Below are 19,688 nucleotides of genomic sequence, written 5' to 3' on the forward strand. Positions count from 1 at the left end.
GCTATCTCTGTTCTTTCCTGCTCTCCATCAACAAGGCAAGATAGACATGTGGGCCCCTTCTCCTGCAGCCCCATACCTTGACAAAGGCATCCCTCCGGTCTGCGGCCTGGGCGAGGTTCAGGGGCATGGTGACAAACTCCCCACGGACGATGATGGAGTGCTTGATCAGACAGTCCCGGAGTGCCTCGTGCTTCACCTGGGGAGTGGTGGGCGTGGCATCACAGCAGGGCCGGCCCAGAACTCTGACCTGCTACGCCATGCCTTGTGCCCTCTCATGACCAAATGCCCTATGCCCAAGGCCTGGAGGGGGGAGACACCTGCGACAGGGCCAGAATCAGGACCCTGGCTGGGGCCTGGCCCAGGGTCAGTCTAAGCACTGGGTGTCGAACGGTCAGGAAGGATACCTCAGCTAGGTGGGCCTGGAGTGTGCCAGCTGCTTGGTTGACCAGACCTGTGCTGGTCTCCTGGGGGCTGGGGAGGGACTGGTGCCATTGGGCAGAACTTGGAAAACAATGGACTCTGAGGCTAAGCCATTGGCATCTGGATATGCCTCAACCAGAGTCACTCCTGCCTGGAGGCTGAAGGACTAACGGAGCAAGAAGAGCCTGGATGGGCCAGTCCCGCCTCCGCCCCCCCCCCCCCCGCCCCCAGGGAAGACAGCTGGCAAAACCCAAAGCTCCTAAAAACCCTGAACCAAACGAAGAACGTTAGCAGCAAAATGTGCCTAACGGATTGCTTTCTTTTTGCTTCTGATTCTATTAATTTCCCACCAGAACTGTCAATGGGGTGTGATATGGAGGACATTACAATGTCCCCAGTGTGAAGACGTCTCCCCACCCAGTGCCTGCCCCTCTTTCCCCAAGTCGAGGCTCCATTTGGTCTCTGCAATAATGTGAAGGGCTAAAAGTCTGAGCACATTGCACTGTCCCGGAAAAGCACAACCCGTGGAGCAGCCCTGGGGAGGAGGACAGCGGCAGGGATGTTTGCACGGGAGCTGAGGAAGGTCCGGCTAAGAGCGCTGGGTTAGGTGGCTGAGTGGGAAGAGCTGGAGGACTGGCTGGGTGGAGAGTCAGGATGCTGGGTGAAGGCCCCTGAAGAGAAGGAGGCACGGGGAAAAGGGAAGAAAACGCAAGAAACTACCAAAGCCAGACTGATCACTTCGCTACTTTGTTAATGATTCAATCGTTCACCCGGCCCCACCCTGATTCCCACGCCCAGGGCCTGCAGAAGGGCACAGGGGTTGAGCTGAGAGCCTGGCAGAGGACGGGGAGGCAGGAGTGGGATCCTGGGAAGGGTTATGAGAATCAGGGGCTGGGGTTCTGTCAGCCCATGCCCCTGGGCCCCCCACTAAAACAGAAGCTGGCAGACACAACAGCTAGGCTACCTCGAGTAACTTCATCGCAGTGGGAAAGGCGGGCGTCTCCATCACGTCCGAGGAATCCAGGTTCTCGAAGACGGCAGCTGCAGACAGAAGCAGTAACCCGGAGTGGTGAAGCAGCCGGAAGAGACCGGACAGAGGCCCCAGGAAGGCCCCGGGCCTGGGGCAGCCCCACATCCACACACCAGACCTCGTCCCTGGGCGTGAGGCACTGCCTCCCAGGTGGCTCTTAGGGGCCTGTCCCTGGTGATCAGCACTTTAGCTGTGAACAAACATAGCAGATCCCTTCCCTCGCTGCTCCAGGAGATCAAGGCCCTGGGTCGGAGGGAAGTGAAGAAACCTGGGCTGGTTTGGAGGGAGCAGCCGGTGCTGGGGGAGCCGGCCGGGGTCTATCAGGGGAGAAGAGGAGCCAGTGGCCCCCTTCAGTCCCCTTTGCTGCCCACAGAACCTGGCCCTTCATCTGTTCCTTCAGTCAGACAAGCAAACAGCTCTGCTGGGGGCGTCTCCGGGAGGCTTCCCCACTTCAAGCTCCTCCTCTTCCAGGCAGCCCGCCTGGGGCTGCCAGGCTGGGGCGGGAGGAGTGCTGTTTCTGTACGCTTTTTTCTCTTTTAAACTTTAAAGAATTGTAAAATAAAGCATACAGACAAACAAGTGTGTAAAACCCAAAGGCGTGTCATAATGACATTAAGTCAGCACTGTGTAGCCACTAGTAAAGTCACAACAGAGCCTTGCCAACCCCCGAGGGCCCCGCCCAGGTCCTGCCCTGCTCAGAGCGTGTTCCTCTCTACCAGAGGTACCCACACTCCCAACCGTCGCAGAAGTCGCTTCCTTGTCCTCACATAGTTCCTTCTGATTTTTCCTCTGGCTCACACATTCACTCTTCTTGTGTATAAAATTGGCTCTTAAATTCATCCATTGAGTTCTCAATTTTGGTTATTTTTTTTAATTTTAGAATTTCTATGTGGTTCCCTTTAAAATCTGTGATGTCACTTTTTATAGATTCCGATGCTCTGTCTAAATGTTCAAGCTTGGCTTTTCCTTTTCTTGAACACAGTAAGCACAGTGCTTTATACTCAGTATCTTGCAATTCCCAAACCTGAAATCTCTGTGGATCTGTTTCTGTTGTCTCTTGTTTCTGCTGGTTCCTGCTCATGCGACCTTGTTTCCTCGTTCCTATCTGTTTTGGATGCATGCTGAACGTTGTGTTTGAAAGCTGCGATGCGTAACCTAGGTTGATGCTACTTTCTTCCAGAGGGGAATGTCAGTAACTTCTGTCAGGTGCTTGGAAGGCACCAACAGGCCAGGAGGCTTTCCTCCCCAGGCCGCCTGGATGCTTACACACTGGTCTGAAGGTCCACATGTGCCTTCGTTTACCCTGGTTTACCCCTACCCCGAGGGGAAGCCCTTTGGGGTCCTAGCTAAAAGTAGGGGGTGACTGATCAGGGTCTCCACCTTTGGAGGGCCCTAAGCTTTGACATCTTACCCCAACCCCATGAAGTCTCTCTCCAAAATCATAGCTAAATTTTTCACATGTATTTTTCCAGAACAGGGTGAGAGCACACAACCTCAGCAGGCTCTTCAGGTGAGAACCCCCAGAGATTTCCTCCTGCTCCTGTCCCAGCCCCTACTGTTCCTGCCCAGGGGGTGCAGTTGGGCGGAAACAGCATTACCCATAAACTCCACGTTCCCCAGGTGGAGAATGGCTGCCAGCAGCTTGCTGAGGTCCCAGTTCTCGGAGTCGGAGAACATGAGGATCTTCATGGCTGAGCGGATGTGGGCGTAGTCCTTGGCGTCGTTGAGCCCCTCACAGGAGGTGCAGTTCCCCTGCAGAACAGGACGCTGCAGTTTTCTAGGGGCCACCCCATGCCCCACCTCCTCTGTCGTAGGGCCAGCAAGGCAGAGACACCTCAGACACTCAGCCAAAGGCCCGTCATAAGTGACACTTCATAAACTCTGGGTGGACCCTGAGGGGCCACGTGGCGGCCTAAGCTCAGAAAATACACAGAAGAACTTCCAGAGGCGGAATCACGATGCGATAGACACACTGTGTCCAGGCTTTGCAGCCGGCACGGGCACTGTGTAGCCTCAGGGAAGTCATTCAGCGTCTCTGAGCCTCTATTTGTGAGCTGTCCACAGCAACACCTGCCTCACCCTCTCTCGGGAATACCACAGGTATGTTCTTCTGTTTTGAAGATTGGCACCTGAGCTAACATCCATTGCCAACATTTGTTCTTCTTCCTCTTTCTCCCCAAAGCCTCCCCAGTACATAGTCGTATATTCTAGTTGTGGGTCCTTCTGGTTCTGCTGTGTGAGACGCCACCTCAGTGTGGCCTGAGTGGTGCTAGGTCTGCGCCCAGGATGCGAATCGGGGAAACCCTGAGCCACCGAAGTGGAGCACGTGGACTTAACCACTAGGCCACAGGGCCAGCCCCAGCCTCGTTCTTCTAACAAACACTTTCCAAGGCTTACCGTGTGCTGGGCCCTGTGCTATTTGCTGGGAATTCTGAAATGGAGACACCTGGCACTGCCCCGGTGCTGCGCGTCCGGGAGGGAAGGCAGGAAGCAAACAACGGTGTCAGAGGCTGTTACAGGTGCTGAGGCCAAAGAGGGCCAGGGCCAGCCTTATTGGGAAGTGGGGAAAGGCTTCCTGGAGGAGGTGTCCGGGCTGGCCCCACCTGCTAAGCTTTAAAGCAGTGTGCTGGAGAGGGTGGCCTGGGCCTCGGGAGCTGGCCTGTGAGGTGGGAGGCAGGGGCCCAGCTACGAGAAGGCTGGGGTCATAGTTGAGGGGGCAGAGGTTGGCGGATGGTGGGATCTGAGGGACCTGGAGCCCATGCCAAGGAGCCACAGGGAACCCCTGAAGAATTGCAATCGGAAAGGGGATCTGCCAGGCTTGCACTGTGGAAGGTCTGCAGGGCAGGTGACAGGTTAGGGGGTCAAGCCTGGCGCACGGGGACCCAGGAGGATGGTCCAGGCAAGAGACGAGGAAGGCCTCCAGGCAGTGAGCGTAGAACAGAGAGCTTAGCAGGAGACATTGGAGAGATGGTCTCGTCCATTCCCGTGTCAATGAACATGAGCAAGACGGCCGCTGCGTGCACCGTTCCAGGCGTGGGGACAGAGCCAAGGGCAAGAACGAGGTCCTGCCTTCCTAGAGTTGGGGTTCTAGGGGCACCTACAAGGACGGGCGATCGGAAGGAAATCGAGGGAGGAGAGGCATGGCGATGGCTCCCCTAACTCACTGGGTGATCAGGAGCCTTTTGCTGTTGGGGCGAAGGAGATGAGGTTTGTGGGGAAGAACCACGGGTTCAGAGGGAGATAAGGAAGCATCGGTCAAGGGTAAGTCTCTGACAGTCATGGAGTGGGTGCCAAACATAGAGCAGGAGGAGTGGGGAACAAAAAAGAGGAACCCTCAGTCCCTGCCTCAGGGGCCCGGCCAGACTGGGCTTTTCTGTGGCTGTAAACCAACGGCACCAGCCCACCTGCCTCTTTCTTGGTTGGTTATTGAGAGGCCTGGAGGGGGAGGCAGAGAGGCAGGGAGAGGGGGAAAGGGGAGGGCTGGGGAGGGGTGCGGTGGGGTGGAAAAGGGCGCGTGACGTGACGCGGGCCTCACCATGGTCAGGTAGCGGTACTCGGAGGGCGTCCCCAGGCCCAGTAGCTGCTTCTCCTCGGTGCTCATGCCCAGGAGCATGCAGTAGAAGATGTGGTAGTTCCGCTCCTCCGGGGCCTGGGAGGGAGGGCGGCCCACAGAGCCTGTGAGCAGTGCCCTCAGGCTGCGGCTCTCCTCTGCCTCCCGCCCCCAGCCCTGGCCCAGCTTGCATTGCAAGGTCTCTCTGCCAGGAGTGGCTCTGGCATTGACCCGAGGGATGGCCGGCCTGGTCGCTGTCTTCATCCTGGGCCTCCAAGGCCGGCTCATCCTGACAGATCTGTGCTATAGCCACTCTCATGCCCAGTGCACTCATTTCTCCCAGCTTCCCTGCATCTCAACTGCTCCTCTCAGTCCTGAGGGCACCCTCCCCAAAGTTACAAGCAAGGGAGTGAGGTCAGGATGCAGAGGCTCAGCTGGGGACCGGCCCAGCCCCAGAATTAATTCTAGTAAAGTTGAGGAGTAGAAGGCACCAAAGAATGAAGGAAATTATGTGGATGGAAAATTCAAAACAGAAAATCCTATCATGTCTTTTCCTTGAATACTGGGGAAGGAGCGTCATCCAATTATCAGGGTCCTTGGCCCATCTCAGGGTAAGGCCAGAGTTCAGTGGCAGCAAGCCAAGACCTACTGCTGTCTCGAGGGGGCGGGGAGGTGTCCCTGGGCAGGAGGCCAGGAGGGGTGAGTGTGATGGCAGGGGACCCCTCTCGGAAGCCTCCCCAGTGCCCTGATTCCCCGTCCTGGGGCAGCTGGAGGTGCCCCCAGACTGGCATGGCACTTGGAGACCTCACCTGCCGGCACACCCGTGACTTCTCCAGGAGAAACTGCTCAATACGTGCACCCTCGATCACCCCGCTGGGGTTGAAGTAGATGTCAATGTACTTCCCAAAGCGGCTCGAATTGTCATTTCGGATCGTCTTGGCATTTCCAAAGGCTGAGGGATAGAGGTGATACCCATCATGGGATCAGAGAGTAGAAAATATACTTTTAGTGGGAAGGCTTCTCAGAGGAGGTGGCAGAGACCAGAACTGAAGGGTGGGCAGGACTGCACTGGACAGTGGTGGCAGCCAAGGGTGTGCTAAGTGGAAGGCAAAGTGCGGGTAAGTGATCAGAGGTCAGAAGCATGGGGTGTGCTTGCAGAGTGGGAGGTTTGGCTGGAGCACAGGATGCGGGAGGAAGGCAGTGGAAGACAGATGGAACTAGTTAGTAGGTGGGGCTTAGTAGCATAGAGCCTTGAATGCCAGGCTGAGAAGTTTGGAATTAGTTCTGCAGGTGATGGGGAGATAGGAAAGCTTCTGAGGGGAGTGTGGGAGCAGATTTGCATTTTAGAAAGACGGCTCAGGCTGCAGAATGGAGGCTGGGGTTGCAAGGGCAAGGTTGCAGGAAGGGTGGCAAGAGCTGGACCCGGCCTGGGGGCAGAGGGGGACGTCAGCCAGGAGGCATTTGGCTTGCAGCACCATCCACAGTGCATTCCATAGAGCTGATTCTGCAAGCTTTTTGGATGTGACCCCAGTAAGGAAGACCTTTTACATTGTGTCCTAGTACATACACCACCCCCCCCCCAGCTGCACACATGATTAAAAGAAAATATTCAGCATCAGTTCTCACCAGGAGCAATGTGCTGGGGTATTTTCTATTCTATGCTACTTAATTTGTTCTCAAAGACTTATTTCACGACCCACTGGTGGGTTGGGATGCAGTTTGACATCACCACCATACAGCATTAGTGAGGAGAAGGAAAGCGCCCCTTGGTCAAACAGGTTTAGGAAAAACTGCACTGTCTCTCCCCCTCGAGGGGTCCCAACGCACAGCAGAGGTGCTGAGAAGCGCTCCAGTTCAGAAACGTGCTTCACGTTTGAGCCCAGCGGCAGATCCCTCTGTAAGAAGGAACCGATGTAGACGTCTTTGGGTAGAAATTGATCCGCTGATTCTCTAATGTATATGGAAAGGGAAAGGATCTAGAATAGCCAAGTTTGAAAAAGAAGAACAAAATTGGACATGTGCTACTTGATATCAAAACTTACTAAAAAGCTATACAAAGTAAGACAGTGTAGTATAGGTGAAAGGACAGACAGAGAGAGTAAGAGAACAGAATGGAGAATCCAGAAACAGACCCACGCAGGTGCGGTCAATTGATTTAGACAAAAGTACAAGGCAATTCAATGGAGAAAGAATAGTGTTTTCGATAAATGGGGCTAAAATAATCGGATATCCATATGGAAGGAAGGAAAGAAGGAACCAAGAAAGAAAGAGAAACTCAGGTTAGACCTTGCCCCACAGAAAAAATTAACACAAAATGGATCATAGACCTGATTGCCAAACCTGAAACTACACAATATCCAGAAGAAAACACAGGAGGAAATCTTTGGGTTAGGCAGAGATTTCTTAGATACAACACCAAAAGCATAATCAATAAAAGAAAAAATGATAAATTGAACTTCATCAAAATCCAAAACTTTTGCCTGGAAAAATCACTGCTAAGAGAATGAAAAGACAAACCACAGACTGGGACAAAAATATTTGCAAAACATATCTTAAAAGGGACTTGTATCCAGAATATATAACAAACTCTTAAAAATTCATGAATAAGGCACCAACTCAACTAAAAAATGGGCAAAAGATTAAACAGACACTTCCCCAGAGAAGACATCCAGATGGGAAATGAGCACGTGCAAAGCTGCTCCACGTCGTCAGCCATTAGGGAGATGTGGGTTAGAACCATAGGGAGATACCTCGACCAAGCAACCAGGACTCTCGTACTTGCCGGTGGGAATGCAAAACGGTATAGCCACTTTGGAAGACAGGTTGGCACTTCCTGACCAAGTTAAATGGCTCACTTACCATCTGAGCCAAGAATTTCACTCCTGCATATTTATCCAAGAGAAAAACATATGTTTACACAAAAACCTGTAAGCAACTATTTACGAAAGCTTTATTCATAGTTGCTAAAAACTCTAAACAACCCAGACGTCCTTCAGCTGGTGAGTGGATGAACCGTGGTGCCTCTGGGCACTGTAATGAAAGGAGCGGGTTCTTGATACAGGCAACAACACGGAAGAATCCCAAACTCATTTTGCTAATGAAAGTAGCCAGACCCAAAAGGCTACAGACCGTATGATTTTATTTATGTGGCCTTCTGAAAAAGATAAAACTGCAGGGGATAAAAGACAGATCAGTTCTTGCCAGGGGCTGGAGGCGGGAAGAGAGTCAACTACGAAGGGGCACAAGGAAAGTTCCTGCGGTGATAGGGACATTCTATATCATGATTACAATGGGGGCCTATGACTGCATGAGTTTGTCAAAACTCATAAAACTATACATCAAAAAGAAGGTGAATTTTTACTGTGTGTAAAGCACACCTCAGTTGTGAAGAAACAAGAGAAAACGTGCTGACCAGGGCCTTACAGCCTTGGGGCTAAGGTCACACGCTTCTGGGCCTCCCCAACCAGAGATGGAGCAAGGGGAGCCCCCGGGCCTGGCCTGGGCCCAAAGCCGGACTCCTCTAGGGGCTCTCTGCGCTGGAGCCCCGAAGGGGTTGGCCAAGACCTTGTCAGATCCGCATGGCAGCTGGAATCTCATCCTGCCCACTTCTGCTCTTTCCTTTCCTAGGTGTCCTACCAGCATCTCATCCAGAGGCTTTTTCTGCCCATTCCTGCTCCCGCCCCCTTCATCTTGCACAGGGGCGATTCCTTAGTAGTTCTCTCGCAGTCCTAACTCCAGCTCGGCCACTGCTTCCCACAGGACCCAAACTGACACGCCCAGCATCTCCCAAACTGACTGCATCTTGGAGCCCTTTTTAAAAGGAATACTTGTTATGATCCTGCGGAAAGGACACTTAATGAAAGCTTATAAGGTCATCACTTGTTCCCCTTCGTGCTTCCTGGGAGCCCTCACACTACCATCCACCCCATTCTTGTCTTCTGTGTCCTGAGGAATTCTGAGAAGTTGCTGACAGTGTATGGCTATCCTGTCCTTCCCCACGGGCACCTCCTGGCAGGAAGGTTCCAGCCCGCAGGGCCCGGGGAGGAGGGTGACCACTTACCTTCCAGGATGGGGTTGGCCTCCAGGACCTGCTGCTCAATCCATGAATGCTGGCCGCTGATGGTGGCCAGGAACTGCAGGATGAGCTTGGTGGTCTCTGTCTTTCCGGCCCCTGACTCGCCGCTGCAAAGAGGCGTGCAGGGATGTCAGCCAGTAGAACGACTACTTTTCCAACACCTCCAAACTTCCCTGCAAGCCCCCACAGGCCTGATTTCTGGGCCAGTCTCCACAGGGATGCCCTTTCCTCGTGCAGAAATGCCATGCACTTGCCCTCAAGTCCCCTGTGGGTCTCAGCCTACCTACATTGTGTTAGTTATTGGTGCATTTGTCTTTTCTACCCTACTTGGCTGCGAGCCCCTTGCAGTCATGGTGATATCTGGTTTGTCCCAGGGTCACCCGCACTGTGCTCAGTAACTGCAGATGAGTGAACAAGCCCAGACGATGCAAGGCCTCTATGGAACATCCTCTCTGTGAGCAGCAAGCTTATGCAGGTCAGAGGGGAAACTGCACCAGTCCTTTTGGAAAGCAATTTGGCACAGGTATCACAAATCTTCAGAATTATCCTGCCTTTGGTCTAAGAATGTAATCATAAAATCAGAAAGAGCTTTCTCCATAAAGCTTTCTGCTCATTGAAACATTACTTATCATTGCAGTTGTGGAAAATTGGAAGTAGCATAAATTAGGAAATTAATTATGGTCTATCCAGTCAGAAAACATGCAGCCATTAAAACCAAGTCTACCCAAGATTCAGTGTCAAGATGGTGGCACAGGCTGACTCTGAACTCACCTCCTCCCATGGACACAACCAATTTACAGCTACTCTGGGAACAATTACCCCTGAGAGAGAACTCAAAAGTGGATAAAAAGAACCCCTGCAACAAGGGACAGTGCTGACTGAGGTGGAAGAGGCAGGAATTCCTTTCTGGAGAGAAAAAAAGCCACCTTCTAGCAGAGACACTTCACGGCTGGCTGGGAGCAACCTTAAGGTACAAAGCCTTCCCTGAAGGAGTGGGGGATCTGAGCGGGGGACCATTACCACAATAAGCAGCTTTTGGACTCAGCACAACCCAGATGAGTTTCATAATATCTGGTTTTGCTGGCTATTAGCTACAACGAGGAATACACCCAGAAAAGCTATCTCAGACATAAGGGAAAAACCCCCCAGCTCTTAAAGGGCCCATGCACAAATTCACCCATTTTGGAAAGCAACCTAAAATCACCAGGAAGAAAGGTGAACAGTCCTTTGCTGAAAAGAGACTCAATAGGCTCTCAGTGCATCTTGGTGAAAGGTGAGACCTCCCCAGGCTGGGACCACCTCCCCAGGGACTGAGACATTGGTGGTAGCCATTATTGGGATCTAGCACAGGTGATCTGAGACAGACACTGGCAGATGCCAGAGCTGGCCTACTGCATCCTTGAGGAGGGTGTTTGCAGCTGAAACCACAGCAGCCCTGCAGGCATGCTGGAGAGGTCTAGGGAGAGGAGAACTCCCTCCTTTAGGAGGCGCTCAGAGGCAGTGCCTGGCCATCTGCACCCCTCCCCCAGGAACGTGGGAATTCTGGCCCCACCTGATAACACAGCACTGGTCCCTCTTGTTCCTCTTCATGTTGAAGTAGCAGTTGTTGGCAATGGCAAAGACATGTGGTGGCAGCTCACCCATGTGGCGGTTGTAGTACAGCTGCACCTGCTCCAGGGTATAGAGGGGCAGCACCTGGAATGGATTCACAGCCACCAGGATGGAGCCTGTGTACGTCTGCGGAAGGGAGCAGGTGGTTAGTGCCCTTCGCCCCAGGGCCAGAGCTGCCCAGCTCTGACCTTGGCCTTGGGTGCAGCCCTCTGACTCTGGTGGGGAAATGGGGTCTGATTCTGGGCCAGAGAGACAAGTCACTCAGCTGCTCAGATCCTCTTCTGGAAAGATGGGGGTGTTCACCATGACTGAGAGCTCTAAGGGGAGCAGGTGCTTTCAAAGGAATGTTAGATGAGGTGGTTGTGCTTAAATGTTTAGCCTTCTGTCTGGTATTTGGAAGAGGCTTGATAAAAATTGGCTGAAAGTATGAAATGCGTCTTCACCCGCCTTCCATGTGGGCCTCCATGAGGCTGGTCAACAACTGCAGCCCTCATTTATCCCTCCTGGGACCCCTGCTCTGGACCGCCTGCTCATCTGGTGTCCCACTGGGCCTGCCTGCCCCTCTGGGGTGGGACAGTCACACGATTCTCATTAGTTTTCATTCTAGGAATGGAGAGGAGAATCTCTCTGACCCCAAGGACTATGACAACCAGATACAAGAATGTGAGCATAAGCTCTTTGGAGAGGATAAGCTGCAATAAACTGTGGCTTATTGCTGTTATCAGTCCAAGGAGCTCTGACACACATTCAGCCAGAGTGGACTCACTGTGCCCTGGTCCCCCTCCACCCCACAGGGCCTCCTCCTTCTCCTCTCCCAGCACCCCTCTCCAGTCATGGTCCCCTGCTCACTATCCCACTCTTCTGAGCATCCCAGAAGAAGGGCTGGTCAGATTCCAACGAGCCCTTCTCCCTGTGAGAGGCTCAGGTAGGCTGGCTGTGTCTTCCCCAGGCCACATTCACTTAGGGCGGGACTGGAAAATCTGTGCTGCCACAGGATGCGAGCCTCAGGGCTGGGGTGAACCTCCCCTCTGCTGTCAGGCTTTGGGAGGAGGACTCATATCTACCTACATGGCCCTCCTGACCATCACGGGACCACTTCACAGGAGGGCAGGGGTCTTCTGCCTGGTGACCCTGTCTCTGCCACATGTCTAGGAGGGGGCTGGGTGAAGATGATGCCCACCCCCATGGCCTCTGGTCCACTAGGCCATCAGAGCAGACTCTCCACATAGCCACAGACGAAGGGAAGAGGCAGCACTGATTGGGCACCACATCAGCCTTCTGTGCCCTCTCCACCCTGCTTCTGGAGGACTGGGGAGCTGCGATGGAGAAAGGTTAAGTACCTTGCCCACCTCACACAGTGAGGGCGTGGGCAGCCCTGACTGAACCAGCTGTGCCTGGCTCCACACCCCCTGGGCACAGTTTTCTTCCCCAGCCAGGAGATCAGCACCTGTGGCCCGAGCCCCCCGTTGGGGAGCCCCGCGTGGACACGGGGGACTCACATAGATCTTGTGCTGCTGGTAGCGGATCAGGAGGTTGTGCACGATGCCTGCCTCATTCAGGTCCCCCAGGCGGATCATGTCCTCCACACCCTGGACCGAGTTGGGGTGCATGGGGCTGAGAGTGCCAAAGTCCTCTGCTCGGATCCAGTGTTCCTGGAACACAGGGCACAGACTCCCCTGAGGGGCGGCCTCCGCATGGGCCAGCTCAGTGCACCTGTCCTCCAAGTGCTCAACAGACCAGCTGACCTGGTGGCCAGTCTCTGGCAAGGTCCGTCTGTGGTTAAGGTCAGGGGAAACCTGTGACACGATCAGGTCAGTCGGTGGCTGGAGTCAGCTTGTGTCTAGGGCCAGGGTCAGTGTGTAGCTGGGGGCTAAGGGTGAACTTCAGACCAGGGTCAGGAGAGTTTGTAGCCAGAAGTCAGATTGGACTGTGGTTGGGGTCAGGGGGAGTTTGCAGCTGGGGGCTTCACAGATTGTTAGAATAAAAGTGTGTAATTGAAAGTGTTTTTAAACTGCATAACAGCATTACGCAAATAGAAGATATTAGTGCTAATATTTTACTGCCTTCATAATATGGAGCTCACGGACCATAGTCTAGAATCTTCTCCTTGGAGGCCAAGTCTCCGTATGCCCCATTCTGCAGCCTAGGCCAGCAAAGAAGGCTGCTGAGGAGGAGTTAAGTGACCAGCTGGGCCCCTTGGCTGCATGCCTTCCCCACGGCACCACACTCAGCCGACCCTGCCCCTGCTACCCCCAGGCGGCTGAGCTGGCCCCCTGGAGCCCACCCAAGCTTCCTGCCTCTCTCACCTGGGCTGTTTTGCTCAGCATGGGCCAAGCCTGGTCCCCTCCCCTCCATGCACCTTTCTCACACACCTTCCGCTCCTGCCTTCTCATCCTCCCAGCTCCCCCTCCTTTACTTTGCAAACCAGCTTTCTGCCCTCCCCTCTCTGTCACAGCCTCTTCCCCCTGCACTCCTTCCTGCTTCCTCAACTGTCCTGGTTTTCCATCTGCCAACTCCTTGGTTTTTCACTACAGAAACAGTCCCTAAGACAGACACACAGTGTTCACCATGACAGGACTCCACTCTGGTCTATCCTGCCGTGTAGGTCCCCTTGGGACTCCTGGTGTTGGGGAGCAGCACCAGAGAAGGAGAGGGGCTCAGGGCCCTGAGGGGTGGGAGTGGGGGCACTGAGAAGGCCCAGTCTCCTAGGAGAGCCTGACCACACTGACCTTGCCCTCGTCATCTTCAACCAAGATCTTGTCAGGCTTTGTTTCTTTGATGATGCCCCCGATGGCCACACTGGTCTTGTTGGCAGAGGTGGGGTTCAGCCACACATGGTCACCCTGCAGGGCAGAGAGAAGACGGTGGTTGGATCCCTGTTCCACCTTCCCCTTCCTGCTCGAGACTTACCTCTCCTGGGGGCTGTCCCTTTCAACCGAGAGCTCCCCAGGTGGCTGGGGCACATGCTGTCCCGTCCTCCTCGCTCCCCTCCTCCTTCCTCTTCCCTCCCTATTCCCCCTGCCCTCCTTTGCTCTTGCCAGGATGGTAAAGTAATGGGAGGTGGCGGTGAGAGCTTCCCTGTCATCCTAGCTTGGTTCTAAGAGACGGACGAGCCATATATACAAGAAACAGTCTCTCTGCAAGGTGCAAAAAGAGTCTTCTACCTGTGAATAGCCCTATAGTACCTAAACCCATAGGCTGGGGAAAAGTGGATACTAAAATCTCACATACTAGGTTGCTGCGGCCTGCAACATGGCACTGAGCCACATGAACCTCCTTCTGATCTGAGAAAGCTCACCCCATTCAAAGAGGAGTAATCAGAAAGGAACCAGCACATGTCTATGAAGATACTGAAGTCCGAAAGGAGGAAAGGAGCAGGTGAATAACACTCACCAGGGAAAGAGAAACAAATAAAGAAACCTGCCACAGAACAGTGGAAAATCGTGACCAAGTAGTTCACCATGATTTCCAAAACCTGTAGAAGTGCAGATCAGAGGCAAAGAGCTCAGAAATTAGATGGTGAGACAGCTGAGAAGGATGACATGAATTGCAGAGCTGGAGAAAGAAGTGGAGGAAAACCAATAAATGTGGGCCCTGTGTGAAAGCAGAATTGGAAACAACAACAGGGGGATAAGCACTGCTACAAAGGTGGTGAGGTCATGGAAGACAGGAGAAAAGTGAGCCAATGAAACAGAAATGAAAAAAATTGGGATCATGAAGGAAAGGATAGATACAGAAGATGGGCAAAAATACAAATAATTGAAGTACCCAAATAAGAAGACTAGGAAAAAACACTCAGAAATTATTTAAAGATAGAATCAAGACAACTTTCCAGAAATTAAAGAAGTATTGAATCTGTGGATTGAAACACACCAGGTACTGGAAATAATGACAAAGAAAAATGAACTCTAGGACATATAGTGGTAAAGGTCATTGGACTTCAAAAATAAAGAAATGACTTTTGGGGGTGGGGTGGGTAGGAAGACAAAAAGATGAGTTCACTTATAAGGAGAAAATTCAGGACAAATTCAAATCCTAGATGAGGGCTGAACAACTGCTACAAAGATCTCAAGAAAAGAGCAATCCATCTATTAGGATGGCAACTCTCAGAAGAATAGAAGACAAGTGTTGGCGAAGATGTAGGGCAATGGGAACCCTTGTGCACTGTTGGTAGGAATATAAAATAGGGCAGCTGCTGTGGAAAACAGTGTGGAGGTTCCTCAAAAAATTAAAGACAGAATTATCATGTGATCCAGCAATCCCATTTCTGGGTATTTACCCTAAGAAGTTCAAAGCAGGATCTCAAAGAGATATCTGCACTCTCATGTTCACTGCAGCGTTATTCACAATAGCCAAGAGGTGAAAGCAACCCAAATGTCCACTGACAGATGAGTAAATAAATAAAATGTAATATATATTCACAATGGAATACCACCAGCCTTAAAAAAGAAGGAAATTCTGCCATGTGCTATGGTGTGGATGGACCTCAAAGACGTTATACTAAGCGAGATAAGCCAGTTACAAAAGAACAAATACTGTATGATTGCACTTATATGAAGTATCTAAAATAGTCAAAATCATAGCAACAGAAAGTAGAAAGGTGGCTGCCGAGGGCTGGAGAAAGGAGGGAAAATAGCGTTTAATGGGTATAGAGTTTCAAGTTTGCAAGATGAAAAATTTCTCAGATCTGTTGCACAACAGCGTGAATATACTCAACAGTACTGAACTGTACACTCAAAAATGGTTAATGTGGTAAATTTAATGTGATGTATTTTTTATTACAATAAAAGAAAAAAGAAATCCAATAACTTTTTACCAGCCAAATTGTCATTCCAGTATAAAGGTAACAAACATTTTTGAAGGTGCAATATTATTCCCATAAGCTTTCTGAAAAAAAAATCTAGGGGACAAACTTCAGTCAAGCATACAAAGGATGAAAACAGATCCACATCAAAACACACCGTCATGGAGTTGCAAAATACTCGGAACAAAGAGAAGATCATAAAAGCTCTCAGAGAGAAAAAACAAGTCTTATACAAAGGCCCAAGAATTAGAATGGTATCAGATTTTTCAACAGTAATGCTAGAAACCAGAAAACAATATGGAGTAAATGTCTTCACAATTCTCAAGAAAAATTATATCCAGTATGGAGTCCTATGTATAGCTGACATTCAAATGCAGATAAGCATGTTTTTAGACGTGCAGGTTGTTAAAATGTTTACCTCCTATGTACTCTTTCTCAGGAAGCTATTACAGGATGTGGTAGATCAAAAAAGGGAATAAACCAAGAGAAAGAAAGACTTCAGGTCCAGGAAAAGAGATTCAGTGCAAAGGAGAGGTGAAAGGAATGTTTAGTGTGGCTGTGAAGGAGAGCCCAAGACAACAGGTGTGCTTCAGAAGTAGAAGATACCCGTCTAGATAGCTCAGGTCAGCAACTCTGGGAGAGAGTTCTTCCTGAGGATGAAATGCATTGAACTCCCTATGAATCAGAACATTTTGAAAGGAGATTGACGTATCTGGGAGAAAGCTGGGGGTTAAGGTCGTGATAAATACTTAGAAAACCAAGCAGATGGGGAAAGCACAATCAGAAAGTCTAGCAGAGATCTCGTCAAGATGGCGGCATGGGTGGACTCTGGACTCACCTTTGCCCATGAGTACAACCAGGTTACAATTACTTTTGGAAAAATTACCCTGGATAGAAAACTGAAAACTGGATAAAAAGAACCCCCACAACAAGGGACAGTCCTGACTGAGATGGAAGAGGCAGAAATTCCTTCTGGAGAGAAAAAAGCTACCTTTGTGAGCAGTGGATCTTCACAGCCGGCCAGGCAGGAGCTACCCTAAGGTATGCAGCCCTCCCTGGAGAAGTGAGGACCTGAGTGGATGTCCGTTACTGCTGTAAGCATCCTTCATACTCAGCACAACTGAGACGAGTGTCCTATCTGGCTAGGCTGGCTATTAACTGCAGTGAGGATACCCCCAGAAAAGCTATCAGACGAAAGCTGGAAAAACCCGCGTCTTAAAGGGCCCATGCACAAATTCACCCATCGCACACAGCAACCTAAAATAACCAGAAAGAAAGCTGCACAGTTCTTTGGTGAAAAGAGACTCACCTGGTGGGCTCTGGGGGCAACTTGGTGAGAGGAGGGACCTCTCTGGAGACTGAGACATTGGTGGAGGCCATTGTTGTGACCTAGTCCAGGCATGCTGACACAGATGCTGGCAGACACCATTGGAGTTCTTCCCCTGGCATGTCAGCCCAGGCGTCTGCCACAACCACTAGAGTGCAGATTTAATCCAGCTCAGCCAGGGCAGACAGCCTGCCTAGGGACCCGCCCCACCCAACAGCAAGCCCTCAGGCTTCTTGTTGGCCTGTATAGTGCATAGTGCCTTGATCCTCTACAGGCAGACGATTGTCTGCCTCTGTGGGGCAGGGCCTGTGTGAGGAGCAGGTGAACTGTGGGGGCTGTTGGTGGAGAGGTGTGGGCCTCTGCAGTGGGGCGACTGGATATACTCCAGGGGATTGGGAAGTCTGCATGGGCTGGGACTGTGTTGACGGTGTGTGTAGACCTGTGGGGGGTGAGACTTATCAGCGGCAGAAGACTGAGCTTCTCAAACAGCCACAAAAGGTATCAGTCTCACCCACCAAAGCCTGAAACAATTGGGTGCTCCCATGCCTGAGGCCAGCCCCACTCAGCTACAATCCTAAAAGAGCTGATGATAGCCTTACAGGCCTGAAGCCTACAACAACTGTAAGCTCCTGCGCCTAGCAACCAGCCACACTGGGTACCTACCCAATTAAGAGGAAAACTGCAACAGAAGTGTGCTATTAGACCATGTAGCCAATGGTGCTGGGGCTCCCCAAACCCGAATTACAAACAGCCAGCCAGGGAGGGAAAGACTAGACTCCCTGGGTACCTTTAGTAAGAGCAACCCTGCCACAGAAGAAGAACACAAGTAGTCCACATAGGGGTCACTTCTGGATCATTTGGACTGGTGATGAGAGGGAAGCATACTGCTGGGCCTCAAAAGGCATCTCTTACATAAGGCCACTTCTCCAAGATCAGGAGCCATAGCTGACAGACCTAATACTTAGATATAAGGACAGAGAAAGAGGCATAATGAGGAGATAAACGAATACCTTCCAAACAAGGGAACAGGACAAAACCCCAGAAAAAGAACTAAATGAAACAAAAATAAGCAATCTACCTGACAAAGAGTTCAAACAAAAACTCATAAGGATGCTCACTGATAGTGGGAGAAAACTGGATGAACACAGTGACAGCATCAACAAAGAATTGGAAAATATAAAAAAGAACCAATCAGAAGTGAAGAATACAATACTGGAAATGAAAAATTCACTAGAGGGACTCAATAGCAGAGTAGATGATACAGAAGAACAGATTAGTGAGCTGGACAAAAGATTAGAGGAAATCACCCAAGCTGAACAGATAAAAGAAAAAAGAATTAAAAAGAATGAGAGCACCCTAAGGGACCTCTGGGACAATATCAAGCACACTGACATTCTTATTATGGGTGTCCCAAAAGGAGAAGAGAGAGACAAAGGGGCGTAAAATTTATTTGAAGAAATAATAGCTGAAAACTTTCCTAACCTAAGGAAGGAAACAGACATCTATGTACAGGAAGCACAGAGAGCACCAAACAAGATAAACCCAAAGAGGCCCACACCAAGACACAATATAATTAAAATGTTAAAAATGAAAGATAATGAGAGAATCCTAAAAGCAGCAAGAGAAAGGCACCAAATGACATACAAAGGAAAGCCCGTAAGGCTATTGGTGGATTTCTCAGCTGAGACCCTACAGGCGAGAAGAGAATGGCATGACATAGTTAAAGTGCTGAAAGGTAAAAACCTACAGCCAAGAACACTTTATCCAGCAAGGTTATCATTCAAAATGGAAGGAGAGATAAAGAGCTTCCCAGCCAAACAAAAATTAAAGGAATTTATCACTAAGAAACTAGTTCTACAAGAAATGCTGAAGGGACTTATTTAAGTGGGAAAGAGAAGACCACAAATAGGGATAAGAAAATTATCAAAACAAACAAAAAAACACAAAAACAAGGCAATAAAATCACTGGTAAAGGCAAAAGTATAATAAAGGTAGCATATCAACCACCTATGAAGATAATATGAAGGTTAAAAGATAAAAGTACTAAAATTACCTATTTCAATGATAAGAGGGTAATGGATAGGCACACACAAAACAATAGACTAGATGTGATTTCAAAAACATAAAATGTGGGAGGAGGGGAGTAAAAGAGTAGAGCTTTTAGAAAGAAGTCAAGCTAAAGAGACTACCAACTCAATATAGACTGTTATATACGTAGAATATTATATAGGAACCTCATGGTAATCAGAAACCAGAAACCTATAATAAATAGACAAATAAGTAAGAGGAAAGAAATCAAACATAATACTAAAGAAAGCCACCAAACCACAAAGGAAGAGAGCAAGAGAGGAAGAAGAGAACAGAGATGAACTACTAAACACTCAGGAAAAAAGTAACAAAATGGCATTAGAACATATTTATCAATAGCTACTTTAAATGTCAATGGACTAAATGCTCCAATCAAAAGGCATAGGGTGGCTGATTGGATTAAAAAACAAGACCCATGTATATGCCGCATACAAGAGACACACTTCAGACCTAAAGACACTCACAAACTGAGTGTGAAAGGATGGAAAAAGATACTCCATGCAAATGGCAAAGAAAAGGAAGCTGGGGTAGCAATTCTTCTATCAGACAAAATAGACTTTAAAACAAAAACTGTAACAAGAGACAAAGACGGGCACTACATAATGATAAAGGGAGCAATCCAACAAGAAAATATAACGCTTGTAAATATCTACACACCCAACATAGGAGCACCTAAATATATAAAGCAATTGTTAACAGACATAAAAGTAGAAATAGACAGTGACACATTAATAGTAGGGGACTTTAACACTCCACTTACACCAATGGATAGATTATCCAAAA

The 19,688-nt window shown here is 50.1% G+C and overlaps 1 protein-coding gene across 3 annotated transcripts in view; it reads right to left on the reverse strand.

Moving 5' to 3' along the window:
- Window positions 1-19,688, reverse strand: part of MYO7B (myosin VIIB) — a 91,870-nt gene that overhangs the window by 52,871 nt on the left and 19,311 nt on the right. Inside the window, exons 3-11 of one of the 3 annotated variants that reach the window (XM_070579473.1) lie at window positions 13,416-13,529; window positions 12,186-12,338; window positions 10,628-10,812; window positions 9,061-9,182; window positions 5,810-5,952; window positions 4,986-5,099; window positions 3,049-3,202; window positions 1,385-1,461; window positions 77-196 (exon numbers count right to left, since the gene is read on the reverse strand). In XM_070579473.1, the coding sequence (XP_070435574.1) occupies window positions 77-196; window positions 1,385-1,461; window positions 3,049-3,202; window positions 4,986-5,099; window positions 5,810-5,952; window positions 9,061-9,182; window positions 10,628-10,812; window positions 12,186-12,338; window positions 13,416-13,529 (1,182 nt within the window). Of the gene's footprint in view, window positions 1-76; window positions 197-1,384; window positions 1,462-1,635; window positions 2,084-3,048; window positions 3,203-4,985; window positions 5,100-5,809; window positions 5,953-9,060; window positions 9,183-10,627; window positions 10,813-12,185; window positions 12,339-13,415; window positions 13,530-19,688 lie in introns of those variants that run through there. The other 2 variants (XM_070579475.1, XM_070579474.1) reach the window with 2 other exon arrangements.

The sequence above is a fragment of the Equus przewalskii genome, chromosome 17 (genome assembly GCF_037783145.1).
Source record: "Equus przewalskii isolate Varuska chromosome 17, EquPr2, whole genome shotgun sequence".
Lineage (NCBI taxonomy): Eukaryota > Metazoa > Chordata > Mammalia > Perissodactyla > Equidae > Equus > Equus przewalskii.